Source organism: Somniosus microcephalus, chromosome 16 (assembly GCF_052327205.1).
Source record: "Somniosus microcephalus isolate GS21.2 chromosome 16, FLI_Smic_1.0, whole genome shotgun sequence".
Lineage (NCBI taxonomy): Eukaryota > Metazoa > Chordata > Chondrichthyes > Squaliformes > Somniosidae > Somniosus > Somniosus microcephalus.
In genome coordinates this window covers 51926176-51944286 of record NC_141002.1, presented here as the reverse complement: position 1 = coordinate 51944286, position 18111 = coordinate 51926176, and the positions used below count along the sequence as shown (strand labels likewise).

General features: G+C 45.5%; 1 protein-coding gene across 1 annotated transcript in view; it reads right to left on the bottom strand.

Moving 5' to 3' along the window:
• Positions 1-18111, bottom strand: part of LOC147106169 (IQ motif and SEC7 domain-containing protein 3-like) — a 246485-nt gene that overhangs the window by 105347 nt on the left and 123027 nt on the right. The window contains exons 7-8 of the mRNA XM_086009022.1: positions 15958-16083; positions 6560-6659 (exon numbers count right to left, since the gene is read on the bottom strand). Of these exons, the coding sequence (XP_085865148.1) occupies positions 6560-6659; positions 15958-16083 (226 nt within the window). The remainder of the gene's footprint in view (positions 1-6559; positions 6660-15957; positions 16084-18111) is intronic.

Sequence of the window (18111 nt, the reverse complement as noted above, 5' to 3'; positions counted from 1 at the left end):
AACAGCAAAGTGAGGAACTGAGACAGAGGCCTAGAAATTGAGTGGGCTTTGCGCCCATTTTGCGGCGCTAGAGGTCATTGCGCTGGACTTACAGCCGGTTCAGAAATTCCCTGGGGCCCTACCATCGGTGGTAGACCGGTTGCGCTGCCGATGACGTCATCGGTGTGCGCAGCGTCCCGGTTGCCGTGGTGACGGGCCCCAGCGCCGAAATTGAGTTGCGGCCGCCTCGCCCGTGGCAGCCGCAACTAAGACTCTGGCAACCGAGTCTTACAGGAGTTTGCGCCGGCGCATTAAGGTCGCGCGGCGGCCGGCCGCCTGCCCGCACCTCCCTCCCCGGACTCCTCCACCACCCCCCCGCGGAACAGATGCTTCTGGGCTGCGAGCCCGGCACTTCCCCGAGGTGCCGGGCTCATTTTTGTGAAGACTTTACCGGCCAACGGGCGGGTGCAGGCAGCTCCTCCTTAACTGAAGGAGGAGGCCTGCACTTCCCGAGCCTGCCGCACCGCATCGGGCGCCGCAGCGCCGGAATAGCGCCGCAATGCGGCAGGTAGCGCCCATTTTCAGGCGCAAACACCCTTCAGTAGCGCCGGCAGCCGTTTGGGCGCGGCGCTACTGAATTTTTGACGCGCGCAGGGGGACTTAGCGCCGGCGCTAACTTTCCGGCGCTAAAGCCCTGGCGCGGCGCCAACTGAATTTCTAGGCCAGAGACTTCAACTGTTAAAGCTGAAACAGAAATCATACTATGACAAGTCATCCAAAACTCTAAAACCGTTGACAAGGGATGATGTTGTCAGGATTGAGGATCCAGATGCATGGAACAGGAAAGCTACAGTTCTTGAGGAAGTAGGACCAAGATCATACACGGTTAGAACTGAGGAAGGACAGATTCTCAGGAGGAACCGCCGTTCCCTCCTAAAAACACAAGAGACTATTCAAGAGCAGATTGATGACAATGCCGCAACTGCATCTTGTCATTCACCGCCAGAACAATCTCATGAAGACACATCAGACTTACCCGTGTTGAGAAGATCCACACGTGAAGTAAAAAAGCCTGATAGACTTAATCTTTGAGTACAATGTAAAGCTTTGAAAATGTGTTGACTGTTTTGAAAATGTTTATGTTTATAGAGCACTAACAAAAGTGTTACTGATATTATCTTTATTGTTTTCTTGAAAGTTGATTGATATTGATTTTGTTAAACCTCAAAGAAAGGGGGATGTAATGATCAATAACATGTCATTCTATAGTGGACACTAGGTGGAGCCGTAGAGCTGTATATAGCTGTATGTATAAGACTACACTACCCAGCTGTATGTATATTAAGACTACATTACCCATGAGGCACTAGGCTACCCACAGGCAACAGTCAAGATGGAAGCCTCTACAGATACTGTACCTAGTCCACATGTGCTCAATAAAAGTGTCTAGCAAAAGCTAGCTGTGTTCATAATAAGAATGTCTATTTATTAATGAACATCTTTCCTTAGGTAAGGAGATCAAAACTGTACACAATACTCCAGGTGTGGTCTCAACAAAGCCCTATATAATGGCAGCAACTCTTAATCTCCAACCCCCTTGCAATAAAGGCTAACATAACATTTGCCTTCCGAGTTGCTTGCTGTACCTGCATGTTAACTCTCTGTGATTCGTGAATAGGACATCCAAATTCCTCTGCATAACAACATTTACTAGTCTCTCACCTTTTAAAAAATATTCTGTTTTTCTATTCTTCCTACCAAATTTCACATTACCCCACATTATACACCACCCGCCACCTTCTTGCCCATTCACTTAACCTGTCCATGTCCCTTTACAACCTCTTTGCATCCTCCTCACAACTTATTTTCCCACCTAGCTTTGTATCATCAGCAAACTTGGACACATTACGCTCGGTCCCCTCATCTAAGTCATTGCTATAGATTGTAAATAGCTGAAGTCCAAGCAGTGATCCCTGCAGCACCTCACTAGTTACAACCAGAAAATAACTCATTTATTCTTACTCTCTGTTTTCTGTCAGTTAACCGATCCTCAATCCAAGCTAACATATTACACACAATCCCATGAGACCAGGAGATGGCATTGACTGTGACTGCCATCCCTAGCTACTCTCTATATCTACTCAATGCTGAAAGAAGTCCAATGACCTTACCAGGTTAGTCAAGGTAAAAGGAAGCAGTCACACCTTGAACCAATGCAATGTTATAAGTGTGTTTCACATTTCCCCCTGCCTTGTCCTCTGTGTTGAACACATCTACTACTTACCTAAAATGTCCATTAGGTACCACAAGACCCTTCACACCTGCTTCCTTCCCCTGTAAATGTTCCAGGAGAAATCAGTGACCTTTTCCACTGCATATTTCTCAGATCCCTCCTCCTCTTCATACAGACTTACACTGTACATCCAATGTAGTACATGCAGGCTAGAAACAAGAGAGGCATCTGGTACCCACACGAGTACTCAGAATTCCACGTATATAAACCAAGGTGGTCATATCTGAACCTCACCACACGGCAATGCTTGAGAAAGCGGTGCTTCCTTTATGTGGCAATAACAGTTGTGTCATCTACCTGCCCTGGACCTGGATATCCCATTATCAGAACCATTGGGTTGCCAGTGGCAGTAGATGTAACTTTTAGGCCACTGGCTATTTTCACGTAGCATCTGGGAGCATTTGTAGTATTAACTTGGGCTGTGCTGTTCACCACTGCATCAAGCAAGTAACAGTGTGAGCAGCACAGTTCATCTTTCCTATAGACCTAGGGCATCAATGTGAGAATTCTGTCAATTCTTAGAGTGCAGATTTTCCCAAGTGCTAGGTTCTTGCCCCATATGCATGCCCAACAGTTCCATGTCGTTTCCTTGTAGGGGATTGGAGGTCTCACCACCTGTGGCAGTTTTGTGTCCTTGGTTGTGAGCTACTTTATCTTTCAAGAAGAAAATAAAGAATGTGGAGGCCCTCTGCTTGCCTTCTTCTGGTGTGAGAGAACATTCTTTAATGGGAGTAATACCAAGGGCAGGAACTGAACAAATACATATCATAGAATCATAGAAAGTTACAGCACGGAAGGAGGCCATTTTGGCCCATCGTGTTCAGGCACCACACCTGAAGCCAGAGAGGATTGAAAAATAATGGTCAGGGCCTCTGCAATTTCCTCTTTTGCTTTGCTTAACAGCCTGGAATACATTTCATCCAGGCCTGGGGATTTATCCACTTTTAAAGCTGCTAAACCCCTTAATACTTCCTCTCTCACTATGTTTATTTCATCTAATAGTTCACACTCCTCCCCCCTGATAGCAATGTCTTCTTCGCCCCTCTCCTTTGTGAAAACAGACGCAAAGTATTCATTAAGAGCCCTACCGACATCTCCCGCCTCCACACACAGATTACCCTCATGATCTCTAATAGGCCCTACCCTTTCTTTAGTTATCCTCTTACTCTTAATATATTTATAAAACATCTTTGGATCTTCCTTGATTTTACTTGCCAAGAATTTTTCATGCTCTCTCTTTGCTTTCCTAATATCCTTTTTAATTGCACCCCTGCACTTTCAGTACTCCTCTAAAGATTCTGGAGTGTTTAGCCCTCGGTATCAGTCATACGCCTCCCATTTTTTCCTTATCCTACCCTGTATGTCTCTAGAAATCCAGGGGGCTCTAGATTTGTTAGTCATACCTTTTTTCTTTAAGGGCACATATTTGGTCTGAACCCTCCGGATCTCCTCCTTGAATGCCTCCCACTGCTCTGACACTGATTTACCTTCAAGTAGCTGTTTCCAGTCCACTATGGTTAAATCCCCTCGGAGCTTAGCAAAATTTGCTTTTCCCCAATTTACAATTTTTATTCCTGGTCTATCCTTGTCCTTTTCCATAACTACTTTAAATCTAACAGAATTTTGGTCACTAGCACTGATACGCCTTCTACCTGCCCAGCTTCATTCCCTAAAACTAAGTCCAGAACCGCCCCCTCCCTTGTTGGGCTAAAAAAGTTCTCCTGGATGTATTTTAGGAATTCTGCACCCTCTATACCCTTCACACTAATTTTATCCCAGTTAATATTGGGGTAGTTGAAATCCCGTACTATTACTGCCCTATAGTTTTTGCACTTCTCAGAAATTTGTCTACATATTTGTTCTTCTATCTCCCTCTCACTGTTTAGGGTTTGTAGTACACTCCCAGCAGTGTTTTTCAATTCGACCCATATGGCCTCGTTTGATGATCCCTCCAACATATCATCCCTCCTCACAGCTGTAATAGTTTCTTTAATCAATACCGCGACCCCCGCCTCCCTTTTTACCTCCATCTCTATCTCATCTGAAAATCCTGTAACCAGGAATGTTGAGCTGCCATACCTGCCCCTCTTTCAGCCACGTCTCTGTAATAGCTATAATATCATAGTCCCAAGTATCTACCTGTGCCCTCAGCTCATATGCCTTGTTTGCTAAACTCCTTGCATTGAAGTATATACCATTTAGTACAGGCAAACTATCTAGCCCTTGATTCCCCTGTCCTTCCAATTTGCTTTCTACGTTTTGTTTTCCAATTCCAGTTTTTCTTCCCTCCCTATTGACTCTATACTTAGGTTCCCATCCCCTGCCAAGCTAGTTTAAACCCTCCCCAACAGCACTAGCAAACCCTCCTGCGAGGGTATTGGTCCCATTCCCGTTGAGGTGCAACCCATCTGGCTTGTAGAGGTCCCACCTCCCCCAGAAACGGTTCCAATTCCTCAGAAATCTAAAGCCCTCCCTCCTACACCATCTCTCCAGCCACGCATTCATCTGCTCTATCTTCCTATTTCTGTACTCACTAGCACGTGGCACTGGTAGTAATTCGGAGATTACTACCTTTGGGGTCCTACTTTTTAAGCTCTTTCCTAGCTCCCTAAACTCTGCCTGCAGGATCTTATCCCTCTTCCTACCTGTCATGTGAGATTTTCATTGCTTCCCTTCATGCTGTGAGTGAAGGGCGCTTTGCATAGCTCATCCTGATCTCCTTTTATTCTTGCTCATAGCAAGGGCAACAGGGAATCACTAAGAGAAATATTATAGTCTTCTGTGGTGAAGGAGTTATGATGAAAAAATAAAAGCACAACAGCACCAGGAGAAATGCTGAATTGTTTAATTTCTCTGGTTATCCTGACTAATGAGCCTAGGATAAGACAATATGGCCTAGAAATTCAGTGGGCTGCGCCACCCGTTAGCGCCCTAAGAGGGCGTTAAGTGGGTTGTATGCCACTGGCCACAACTCCCGCTAAATTTAGCGGGATGCTAATGGCGGCGCTAGCCGTTAGCGCTGCGCTGCTACCGATGACGTCATCGGTGTGCGCAGCGCCCCTCTACCGCCCCGATCGCAAAATTTAGTAGCGCCCCCTGCTTTTTCGCCGGTCGCAATTTGCGACCAGTTCAGGGGAGCCTACCCGCGGCGGTAGAGGCACTGAGCTGCGGGGCGGCCATTTTTTTTACTGGCCGCCTGCCAGCACCTCTCCGCACCGCCATCCCCGGCCTCCTGAGCACCGCCCCCCCCCCCCGCCCCGTGGAGTGCTGGCTGTGCCCAAGAGCCTGGCACTTCTCCTCGGTGCCGGGCTCTTTTGCCGGCACTCGCGCTCTTTGAGCGCGCTGCAGCAGGCCCCTCCCCTTTAAGAAGGGGAGGAAGGCCTGCAGTACCACAGCGCGCCGTGCCGCAGCGTGTGGTGCTGCGGCACGTTGCGCTGCGAACTTCAGTTGCAGCGCCCCAAGAGGGATGCGGGGCGCCTCAAGTAGCGCCGCGCTTCCCTCTGGGGCGCTGAAAGTGAATTTGCGGCGGGCGGTCGCGACTACTTCCGGGGCGGTACTTCCGGCGCCCTGGCGAAGCTGGCGCCCCGTGAATTTTTAGGCCTAGGTCCTTGTTGTACCAGTTTGAAATAGACCGTGAGTTGTGAGAATCTGTATTATCTGACTGTAATATATTTTCTTCAATGTCTGCAGTCACACAGTAATTTCTAGGCTAATATATGCACACTTTCTCTACTTGTTGAAATATAGCACATATTCTTCAATAATTATTTTGATGTGAATTCTCATTAAATTTAATATTCAAACCTCAGAATTAGATAATGGCTCTATTGGTCAACAAGTGTTAGGCTTTGTGATCATGATTCTCAACATGGTGAGTTCATAAGCACAATTGAGCTGTTTTGGGAAAGAGCACACCCAGTAAAGGCAGATTGCTTTCGCTCAACAGGGACAGATAGAAACACAGAAGGCGAGAGAAAATAGGGGTAATTGTCACTTTTGGCAATAGTGTAAAACGGATATCAGATTGGCCACCTGTATACTTCTCTCCTGATTTTCATTTACAATCGGGAGGGATGTACAATGGGTGGCTGATCCGATATCGCCTGGTTTAGACTATGGCCCAAAATTTAAATTATCCTCAATAACTTTAAAATTGAAGGAAGTGAAATAAACAAGAGTATCTGTTACTATTATTGAATACAGTGATTACATCCTTAGAGACTGGGATCTGCAATCTATGCTTTAACCCAACAAGAAGCAACACGTAAATAATTCAGAAACACTTACATTCGGTCTCAAAGAGATGAATCTGCATTCCCAGAAGGCCAACAGACTTGTAGAAAGTGTATGTAGCAGAACTTTTCTTTTTTGCACACAGTTTAAGTATCTGTAAGTAATAGATTATGAAGTGTTAAATCGGCGCTTTAAATGGAATCATGTGTAAGGAAACATCGCAAAGAGATTAACATTAGGAGGAAACTGGCATCCCGCATTCCCGCATAGTGTAGTGAGTGAGTTACAGGGGTCTATACTGGATGATTCACCAAGCAGAGGTGAGCAGGAGCAAGGGCAGGGGGAAAGAACAGCACAGAGGGGGAGCTCACGTCCTAACTATGCGATAGAGGGCACATCCAAAGCAATGTTTCCTTTTAAGCTGAGTGGCCATGCAGCTGCGCAGCGCTCCAGGGGCCCGTGCAGCTGGTGAGCCGGCTTTTAAATTGCGAGGACCATGCATGCCTGTTAAAGGGGCTGCGCGGCCCAAACAAAAATTACAGGGAACATTGCTTTAAAAGCAGACGGATAGGTGTGTACCAGCAATTGGACTGCCTGCCTGAGAGCTTTCACACCATGTTGGACAAAGTGGAGGAGTCCACTTCCAATTTGTGTGGGATCATCGTCCATGACATCACGGCAATGCAGTTAACCAATGGAGCATGTGGCCAACACAATGCAGCTGCTGTGTGGCCCTCAGTTATACAGTCTGTGGTGACCGCTCTCACAACTTGGATGCTGCCATTCAGGCTCTGGGTTCTAATATCTCCACAAGCTTGCTTCAAGAGGCAAGGCTTTGACTGTACCTCATTTCAGCATCAATGCATAGCTTCCTGACAGTTATCATGAGCCATGTGTGCAGGAAATAGCCCTTGTCCTCAAGCAGTCAGTCTTTGACCCAATGGTCTGGGTGAAAGAGAGGATGAATTAAGAACCAGTAAAGGATGAAACCATCATGACAACTGCCAGGATACCTGGCAGAGACCTGCATGATGTCCTGCATGTCATCCCACATCAGTTGCATGTTCAGCGAGTGGAAGCCTTTCTTGTTCATGTATATTTTGAAGTCTTGTGTTGGAGGCTAGATGTGTGCAGTCGATGATGCCCAGCGCAAGCGTCACCTGTTTTTTTTAATATTCGTTCATGGGATGTGGGCGTCACTGGCAAGGCCAGCATTTATTGTCCATCCCTAGTTGCCCTTGAAAAGGTAGTGGTGAGCTGCCTTCTTGAACCGCTGCAGTCCATGTGGTGAAGGTACTCCCACAATTCAGCGAAGGAGGGAGTTCCATGATTTTGACCCAGCGATGATGAAGGAACGTCGATATACTTCCAAGTCAGGATGGTTTGTGACTTGGAGGGGAACTTGGAGGTGGTGGTGTTCCCATGCGCCTGCTGCCCTGGTCCTTCTAGGTGGTAGAGGTCGCGGGTTTGAGAGGTGCTGCCGAAGAATCCTTGGCAAGTTGCTGCAGTGCATCTTGTAGATGTTACACACTGCAGCCAAGGTACGCCGGTGGTGGAGGGAGTGAATGTTTAAGGTGGTGGATGGGGTGCCAATCAAGCGGGCTGCTTTGTCTTGGATGGTGTCGAGCTTCTTGAGTGTTGTTGGAGCTGCATGCATCCAGGCAAGTGGAGAGTATTCCATCACACTCCTGACTTCTGCCTTGTAGATGGTGGAAAGGCTTTGGGGAGTCAGGAGGTAAGACACTCATTGCAGAATACTCAGCCTCTAACCTGCTCTTGTTGGCACAGTATTTATGTGGCTGGTCCAGTTAAGTTTCTGGTGAATGGTGACCCCTAGGGTATTGATGGTGGGTGATTCGATGATGGTAATGCTGTTGAATGTCAAGGGACAGTGGTTAGACACTCGCTTGTTGGAGATAGTCATTGCATGGCACTTGTGTGGCACGAATGTTACCTGCCACTTATCAGCCCAAGCCTGAATGTTATCCAGGTCTTGCTGCATGAGGGCATGGGCTGCTTCATTATCTGAGGAGTTGTGAATGGCACTGAACACTGTGCAGTCATCAGCAAACATCCCCACTTCTGACCTTATGATGGAGAGAAGGTCATTGATGAAGCAGCTGAAGATGGTTGGACCTAGGACTCTGCCCTGAGGAACTCCTGCAGCGATAAGAACGTAAGAAATAGGAGCAGGAGTAGGCCATTCGGCCCTTCAAGCCTACTGCGCCATTCTATGAGATCATGACTAATTTTCTGCCTCAACTCCATTCACCGGCCCTATCGCCATATCCCTTGATGCCCTTACTAGTCAGAAATCTATCGATTTCTGTTTTGAATATACCCAATGACTGAGCCGCCACTGCCCTCTGGGGTAGAGAATTCAAAAGATTCACCACCCTCTGCGTGAAGAAATTTCTTCTCATCTCAGTCCTGAATGGCCTACCCTTTATCCTGAGGTAGGTAAAATTTTGGAGTCCATTATTAAGGAGACAGTAACAGGACATTTGGATAATCATAATTTAATAAGACAAAGTCAGCATGGTTTTATGAAGGGGAAGTCATGTTTGACAAATTTGCTGGAGTTCTTTGAGGAAGTAACATATAGGGTGGATAAAGGTGAACCAGTGGACGTAGTGTATTTAGACTTCCAAAAGGCATTTGACAAGGTGCCACACAAAAGATTATTGCTTAAGATAAAAAATCACGGGATTGGGGGTAATATTCTGGCATGGATAGAGGATTGGCTATCTAACAGAAGGCAGAGAGTTGGGATAAATGGTTCATATTCAGACTGGCAATCAGTAACCAGTGGTGTTCCGCAGGGGTCAGTGCTGGGTCCCCAACTCTTTACAATCTATATTAACGATTTGGAGGAGGGGACCGAGTGTAACACGTCAAAGTTTACAGATGATACTAAGATGGGAGGGAAAGTAGTGAGTGAGGAGGACATAAAAAACCTGCAAGGGGACATAGACAGGCTAAGTAAGTGGGCAGAGATTTGGCAGATGGAATACAATACTGGAAAGTGTGAGGTTATGCACTTTGGCAGGAAAAATCGTAGAGCAAGTTATTATCTTAATGGCAAGAAACTTGAAAGTACTGAAGTACAAAGGGATCTGGGGGTCCTGGTGCACGAAACTCAAAAGGTTAGTATGCAGGTGCAGCAAGCGATTAAGAAGGCCAATGGAATGTTGGCTTTCATTGCTAGGGGGATAGAATATAAAAATAGGGAGGTATTGCTTCAGTTGTACAAGGTATTGGTGAGACCGCACCTGGAATACTGCATACAGTTTTGGTGTCCATACTTAAGAAAGGACATACTTGCTCTCGAGTCAGTACAAAGAAGGTTCACTCGATTAATCCCGGGGATGAGGGGATGGACATATGAGGAGAGGTTGAGTAGATTGGGACTCTACTCATTGGAGTTCAGAAGAATGAGAGGCGATCTTATTGAAACATATAAGATTATGAAGGGGTTGGATCGGGTGGATGCAGGGAGGATGTTCCAGATGATGGGTGAAACTAGAACTAGGGGGCATAGTCTTAGAATAAGGGGCTGCTCTTTCAAAACTGAGATGAGGAGGAACTACTTCACTCAGAGGGTGGTAGGTCCATGGAATATGCTGCCCCAAAAAGCTGTCGAAGCTACATCATTACATAAATTTAAAACAGAAATAGACAGTTTCCTAGTAGAAAAGGGAATTAAGGGTTACGGGGAGCGGGCAGGAATTTGGACATGAGTCTAGGTTCGGATCGGTCATGGCCCTGTGGGTAGCGGAGCGGGCCCAGGGGCCGTGTAGCCTGATCCTGCTCCTGTTTTCGTGTGTCTAATGCTGTTAGATTCAGGAGATAGTCCTGTCATAGTGGATTGGCGGTTAGGATCAGATCAGCCATGATCTTATTGAATGGCGGAGCAGGCTCGAGGGGCCAATTGGCCTACTCCTGCTCCTATTTCTTATGTTCTTATGTTCTTATGTTCTAGGCTGTGGCCCCTGGTTCTAGACTCCGCAGCCAAGGGAAACATTCTCCCAGCATCCACCCTATCAAGCCCTGTAATAATTTTGTATGCTTCAATGAGATCCCCTCTCATTCTTCTGATTTCAAGAGAATACAGGCCTAGTTTACTCAATCTCTTCTTATACGACAGTCCCGCCATCCCAGAAATCAATCTCCTGAACCTTTGTTGCACTCCCTCTATGGCAAGTATATCCTTCCTTAGATAAGGAGACCAAAATTGTACAGTACTCCAGGTGTGGTCTCACCAAGGCCCTATATAATTGGAGTAAGACTTCTTTACTCCTGTACTCAAATCCTCTTGTAATGAAGGCCAGCATACCATTTGCCTTCCTAATGGCTTGCTGCACCTGCACATTCACTTTCAGTGGCTCATGTACAGATCCCTTTGAGCATCTGCATTCCCCAATCTTTCTGTTTTTTCTACCAAAGTAGATAACTTCACATTTATCCATATTATATTCCATCTGCCATGTTCTTGCCCACTCACTGAGCCTGTTGAGATCCCCTTGAAGCCTCTTCACATCCTCTTAACAACTGACACTGCCCCCTTTGCCAGCTTTGTATCATCAGCAAATTTGGAAATGTTACATTTAGTCCTCTCATCCGAATCATTGATATAGATTGTGAATAGCTGGGGCCCAAGCACCAATCCTTGCGGTACCCCACTAGTCACAGCCTGCCATCCTGAAAAAGACCCGTTTATCCCTACATTTTGTTTTCTGTCTGTTAGCCAATTCTCAATCCATGCTAGTATATTACCCCCAATTCCATGTGCCCTAACTTTGTTCACCAACCTCTTGTGTGGGACCTTATCGAAGGCCTTCTGAAAATCCAAATACACCACATCTACTGGTTCCCCTTTGTCTATTGCACTAGTTACATCCTCAAAGAACTCCAATAGATTTGTTAAACAGGATTTCCCTTTCCTAAATCCACGTTGACTCTGCCCAATCTTACTATTAGTTTCTAAGTGCTTAGTTATTGCATCCTTTCTAATAGATTCCAGCATTTTCCCAACTACCGATGTGAGGCTAACAGGTTTGTAGTTCCCCATTTTCTCTCTCCCTCCTTTCTTAAATAGCGGGGTTACATTTACTATCCTCCAATCTGCAGAAACCGTTCCAGAATCTATAGAATTTTGGAAGATGACAACTAATGCGTCCACTATCCCAATGGCCACCTCTTTCAAAACCCTAGGATGTAAGTTATCTGGTCCTTGGGATTTATCGACTTTTAGTCCCATTAATTTTGCTAGTATTTTTTTTTTACTAATAGTAATTTCTTTAAGTTCCTCATTCTCGCCACACCCTTGGTTTTCTCGTATTTCTGGGAGGTTTTTTGTGTCTTCCCCCGTGAAGACAGAAACAAAGTATTTATTTAATTTCTCTGCCATTTCCTCATTCCCCATTATAAATTCTCCCATCTCTGACTGTAAAGGACCTACATTTACCTTTGCCAGTCTTTTCCTTTTCACATGCCTATAGAAGCTTTTACAATCCGTTTTTATATTTTTCGCTCGTTTGTGCTCATATTCCATCTTCCCTTTCTTTATCAATTTCTTGGTCCCCCTTTGCTGATTGCTAAAAAGATCCCAATCCTCAGGCTGACCGCTTTTTCTGGCAACTTTATAAGCTTCCTCCTTTAACTTAATACTAGCTTTAATTTCTTTTGTTAGCCATGGTTGGATCACTTTTCCTTTTGGGTTTTTATGCCCTAGAGGAATATATGTTTATTGCAAATTATGCATTATTTCCTTGAATGTTAGCCATTGTATGTCCACCTTCATACCTTTTAGTGTAGTCTCCTAATCTACCATACCCTTGTAGTTTCCTCTGTTTAGATTGAAGACCTTAGTTTCAGATTGGACTACACCACTCTCAAACTTAATGTAAAATTCAATTATATTATGGTCACATGTCTCTAAAGGCCCCTTTACCACAAGATTATTGATTAGCCCTTTCTCATTACACAGTACCAAATTCAGAATAGCCTGTTCCCTGGTTGGTTCCTCCACATACTGATCCAGGAAACCATCTCGCATGCATTCCAAGAATTCGTCCTCCACACCATTAGTGGTAATTTGATTTGCCCAGTCAATATGTAGATTAAAGTCCCCCATGATTACCTTATTGCCCTTGTTACACGCACTTCTAATTTCTTGATTGATACTGTGCCCTACATTACCACTACTGTTTGGTGGCCTATGCACAACTCCCACCAATGTTTTCCGCCCTTTGCTGCTGCTTAGCTCCACCCAAACTGATTCCAGTTCTACATCGCGATCTGCCGAGCCAAGATCTTTTATCTCTACCGTACCGATCTCATCCCTCATTAACAGCGCTACGCCTCCTCCTTTTCCTTTTTGTCTGTCCTGGGGCTGTGATGATTGACATCCAACAACCACAACCATCTTCTTTTGTGCTAGGTATAACTCCAGCCAGTGGAGAGTTTTCCCGATTCCCATTGACTTCAGTTTTACTAGGGCTCCTTGATGCCACACTCGGTCAAATGCTGCCTTGATGTCAAGGTCGCCCATTTAAGACGGAGATAAGGAGGAATTTCTTCTCTCAGAGGGTCGTGAATCTTTGGAATTCTCTACCCCAGAGAGCTGTGGAGGCGGAGTCATTGAATATATTCAAGGCGGAGATTGACAGACATTTGAACTACAAGGGAGTCGAGGGGTATGGGGAGAGGGCGGGTAAGTGGTGTTGAGGCCAAGATTGGATCAGCCATGATCTTATTGAATGACGGAGCAGGCTCGAGGGGCCGACTGACCTACTCCTGCTCCTGTTTCTTGTGTTCTTATGTCCTTATGTCAAGGGCAGTCACTCTCAGCTCACCTCTGGAATTCAGCTCTTTTGTCTATGTTTGAACCAAGGCTGTAATGAGGTCTGGAGCTGAGTGGTCCTGGCAGAACCCAAACTGGGCATCAGTGAGCAGGTTATTGGTGAGTAAATGCTGCTTGACTGAACAGTCGACGACACCTTCCATCACATTGCTGATGATTGAGAGTAGACTGATGGGGCAGCAATTGGCCGGATTGGATTTGTTATAGCTGTACTGGAACAGCTTGGCTAGAGGCGCGGCTAGTTCTGAAGCACAAGTCTTCAGCACGACAGCCGGGATGTTGTCAGGGCCCATAGCCTTTGCTTGTATCTAGTGCACTCAGCCATTTCTTGATATCACGTGGAGTGAATCAAATTCGCTGAAGACTGGCTTCTGTGGTGGTGGGGACCTCAGGAGGAGGCCGATATGGATCATCCACTCGGCACTTCTGGCTGAAGATGGTTGTCTTTTGCACTCATGTGCTGGGCTCCACCATTATTGAGGATGGGAATATTCATGGAGCCTCCTCCTCCCGTTAGTTGTTTAATGGTCCACCACCATTCACGACTGGATGTGGCAGGACTGCAGAGCTTTGATCTGATCCGTTGATTGTGGGATCGCTTAGACCTGTCAATAGCATGTTGCTTCCACTTTTTAGCATATATGTAGTCCTGTGTTGCAGCTTCCCCAGGTTGGCACCACATTTTTAGGTACGCCTGGTGCTGCTGCTGGCATGCTCTTCTACACTCGTTGTTGAACCAGGGTTAGTCCCCTGACTTGATAGTAATGGTAGACTGAGGGTTATGCCAGGCCATGAGATTACAGATTGTGGTGGAATACAATTCTGCTGCTGCTGATGGCCTACAGTGACTCGTGGATGCCCAGTTTTGAGCTGCTAGATCTGTTCTGAATCTATCCCATTTAGCACAGTGGTAGTGCCATACAACACGATGGAGGGTGTCCTCAGTGTGAAGATGGGACCTCGTCTTCGCAATGACTGTGCGGTGGTCACTGTTACCAATACTGTCATGGACAGATGCATCTGCGACAGGTAGATTGGTGAGGACGAGGTCAAGTAGGTTTTTCCCTCATGTTGGTTCTCTTACCACTTGTTGAAGTCCCAGGCTGGCAGCTAGGTCCTTCAGGACTTGGCCAGCTCAGTCAGTAGTGGTGCTACCGAGCCACTCTTGGTGATGGACATTGAAATCCTCCACCCAGAGTACATTTTGTGCCCTTGTTACTCTCAGTGCTTCTTCCAAGTGGTGTTCAACATGGAGGAGTACTGATTCATCAGCTGAGGGAGGGCGGTAGGTGATAATCAGCAGGAGGTTCCCTTGCCCATGCTTGACCTGAAGCCATGAGACTTCATGGGTCCAGAGTCAATGTTGAGGACTCCCAGGGCCACTCCTTCCCAAATCTATACCACTGTGCCACCACCCCTGGTGGGTCTGCCCTGCCGGTGGGACAGGACATACCCAGGGATGGTGATGGAGGAGTTCGGGACATTGGCTGAAAGGTATGATTCTGTGAGTATGACTATGTCAGGCTGTAGCTACTGGAAGCGCCCCGCGTCCCTCTTGGGGCGCTGTGAGCCAACATCGTGGCGTTACGTGCCACAGTACTGCCTCCCCTTATTAAAGCGTCCGGCGGTAAGTCGGGGGGCGCCATCCAATATTACAGCCAGGGCGCTGTGCGTGGCGATGACGTCACTGAATTTCACGCGAGGCGTTGCCGGCGCCGCGCCCAGGCGCTAGTTGATTTGCACTAACAGGAGGTGCAAATCAACTGAATTTAGCACCCGAGGACTTTGCAGGGTTGAGGGTAGCCGGTGCAGAGGTCGAGGTCAATGCCGGGTGGTCTGTCCGATTTTATTCTTATTGTTTTTCCACAACTGAGTGGCTTGCTAGGCCATTTCAGAGGACAGTTAAGAGTCAACCACATTGCTGTCGGTCTGGAGTCACATATAGGCCAGACCAGGTAAGGACAGCAGATTTCTTTCCCTAAAGGGCATTAGTGAACCAGATGGGTTTTTACGACAATCCGATAGTTTCACTGATACTAGCTTTTTAGTCCAGATTTATTTAATTAACTGAATTTAAATTTCCCAGCTGCCGTGGTGGGATTTGAAATTATGTCTCCGGATCATTAGTCCAGGCCTCTGGATTACTAGTCCAGTAACATAACCACTATGCTACCGTGCCCTTGATTCAGGCATGCTCAGCAGATTGACTAATGTTGCTACTGACACCTGCTTTAGCCTGGAATAACCCTGAGGCATAAAATAATAACGTCTAGTTTCTCATTTTTGAGTGCTATACAGTGGCTTCTACATCGAAGCTCACATATAAAGTACAGCATTTGGACAAGGTACCAAAGGATCTTGGCACTCACAGAAATGCACCCAACTCTGAGAGGAGAGGAGGGAATAAAATGCTGCAGTTTCAAGCTATGGTTACATCAATCCTTTCAGTTTTTAACCAATGCTTACAGTAGCAACACATTGTCGAACTGTAATGAATAGCTGAAGCATGTTCAAGCCTGCCATGTTTGTTTATTCAAGTCTTTAGGTATCAACATTCATTACTCTGCACTAATAGAGAGATTCTTACCACAACAAGGTCGTTAAACAGAAAGACTTCTCGCTGATGAGCTGCCTGCTTCTGTGCTTTGTTGATGTCCATGACCTCAAAGAGCCGGCTGCAGCAAACCAACCGCCGGTGGGGGACAGAAAGGGCCTAAGAAAACCACCAAACATTGAGTTATTTCTGAGGGCTGGGATGAGCATTATCTCAGATTACTTTACCTCAACAATTACCTTGTTCAGGCAATCAGGGAAAAAAAGTTTTTGTTCCTCACATTCCATTTTTCAGTCACCTTTAAGCCTTAATATTGAAGCATCACCCCAATTATTGAAACAAATAGATTTTTGTAGAAAACAAATAAAAACTGTGTGAAGTAGTCCTTGTAAATTTGTTTAATCTGTTCCAACACTGAAAGAATCCCAAATTAAAAAGAGTTATATTTTGATTTTGTTTATTCCGGATTCTCAGTCCACATCAGAAATGTCTGGCTTACAGATCTCCGGTAATATCTTCATGTAGAGTTGATTTCTATTAATTAATACAATGCACGCAGAATTCTGATCCAAACATGGAATTCTCAAAGACCAAATGACTCCCTGTACATCCCCGTTATTTAGAACAATTTCTCATTTACTTTCATTGCATAGAATTCCAATGAATCCCACCCCATCACATTGTATGTTTCAGTGGACCAAATTAATCCCATTCCCCCATTACACAGGTTTGGGAGAATGGGAATAGACAAAAACACTTTCTATGTTGAAAGCTGAAGAGAATTCAAGTACAGGAAACTCTCATTTAAACGGCACCTAAATATCCGGAATTCTCTATTAACCGACAAAATTCATACTCCGAAAACAACACCTCAATAACTGGAAATGTTGCCGAGTCAGAGTCTTCCGCAGTGGCTAAGTTAGTCAGTGGGGGTAGTTCTCTTAACTGCCACTACTCGGCTTCTTAGCGCTGTCGGAAGTCCGAACACCTCAATAACAGGAGTTTGACTCTCCCGCGCTGCCGGTAGTCTCTTCTGATCCGCCATTTTTCTGTTTACTGTATAAGTTTTGTTTTACTGTTAAGTAATTAAAGAGTTATGGATTACCCTCAACTGGCAGTATTGTACTTAATCAAGCATCTTCCACCATCCATTTAACACAACATTCTGTAGGTGAATACCCAATTACTGTATACTGCACATTTCTTGATTTTTTAAATTTTTGTTTGTTAAAAATAGCCTCGGTAGATAACCCTCTCCGTCATCCGGAATTTTTAATCAACCGGCACCATCCCGGTCCCGTCTGTGCCGGATACCAAAGAGTTCCCTGTAGTAGAAAATAATTTCCGTTCATTTTCCACTATATTGAATTCCACTTCCCATTTTCTATCATTATAAAGGATTTCAGTGGAATAAATTATCTGACATTCACTTCAGTTGCATTAAACTTTGGTGTATCAAACTGTGTAAATATATAATATTTATTCAGCAACTGTTTGTGCTTCAACCTTTGTGTTGAGCTGTTGAACAATTGATCAAAGTCCGAGCTTTGGCTTAGTGGTTGCACTCCTGCCTCCCAGTCAGAAGGTTGTGTTTTCAAACCCTATTCCATAGACGAGCACGTAATCTGATACTTCAGTGCAATACTGAGAGAGAACTGCACTGACGGAGGTTCCATCTTTTGGATGAGACGTTAGTGCCTCTTAGGTGGAGGCATAAGATCACATGGCATTATTCCAAGAGAAGGGAGTTATCCCAGTGTTCTGGCCAATATTTATCCCTCAAACAACACCATCAAAAATGATCTCATTATTGTGTTGTGGGTCCTTGCTCTGTGCAAATTGACAACCACATTTCACTACAACAATGTCTACATTTCAGAAGTACTTCATTGGCTGTGGAGTAATTTGGGACATCCTGAGGATGTGAAAGGTGCTATATAAATGCAAGTTCTTTCTTTCATACTGGTTACCAAACTAGTTATTTACAGCAAATAACAACAGAAAATGCTGGAAACACTCAGCAGGTCAGGCAGCATCGAGGAGAGAGAAAGAGAGTCAACGTTTCGAGTCAGGGTCCCTTTGTCAGAACGTCCAAATATATATGTGCCATTTATCTGGATTCAAATGTAAATATATTTTTTCACTTAAATATCTCACTCCTTGCACTGTTTCAAATGCTGTTCAGTG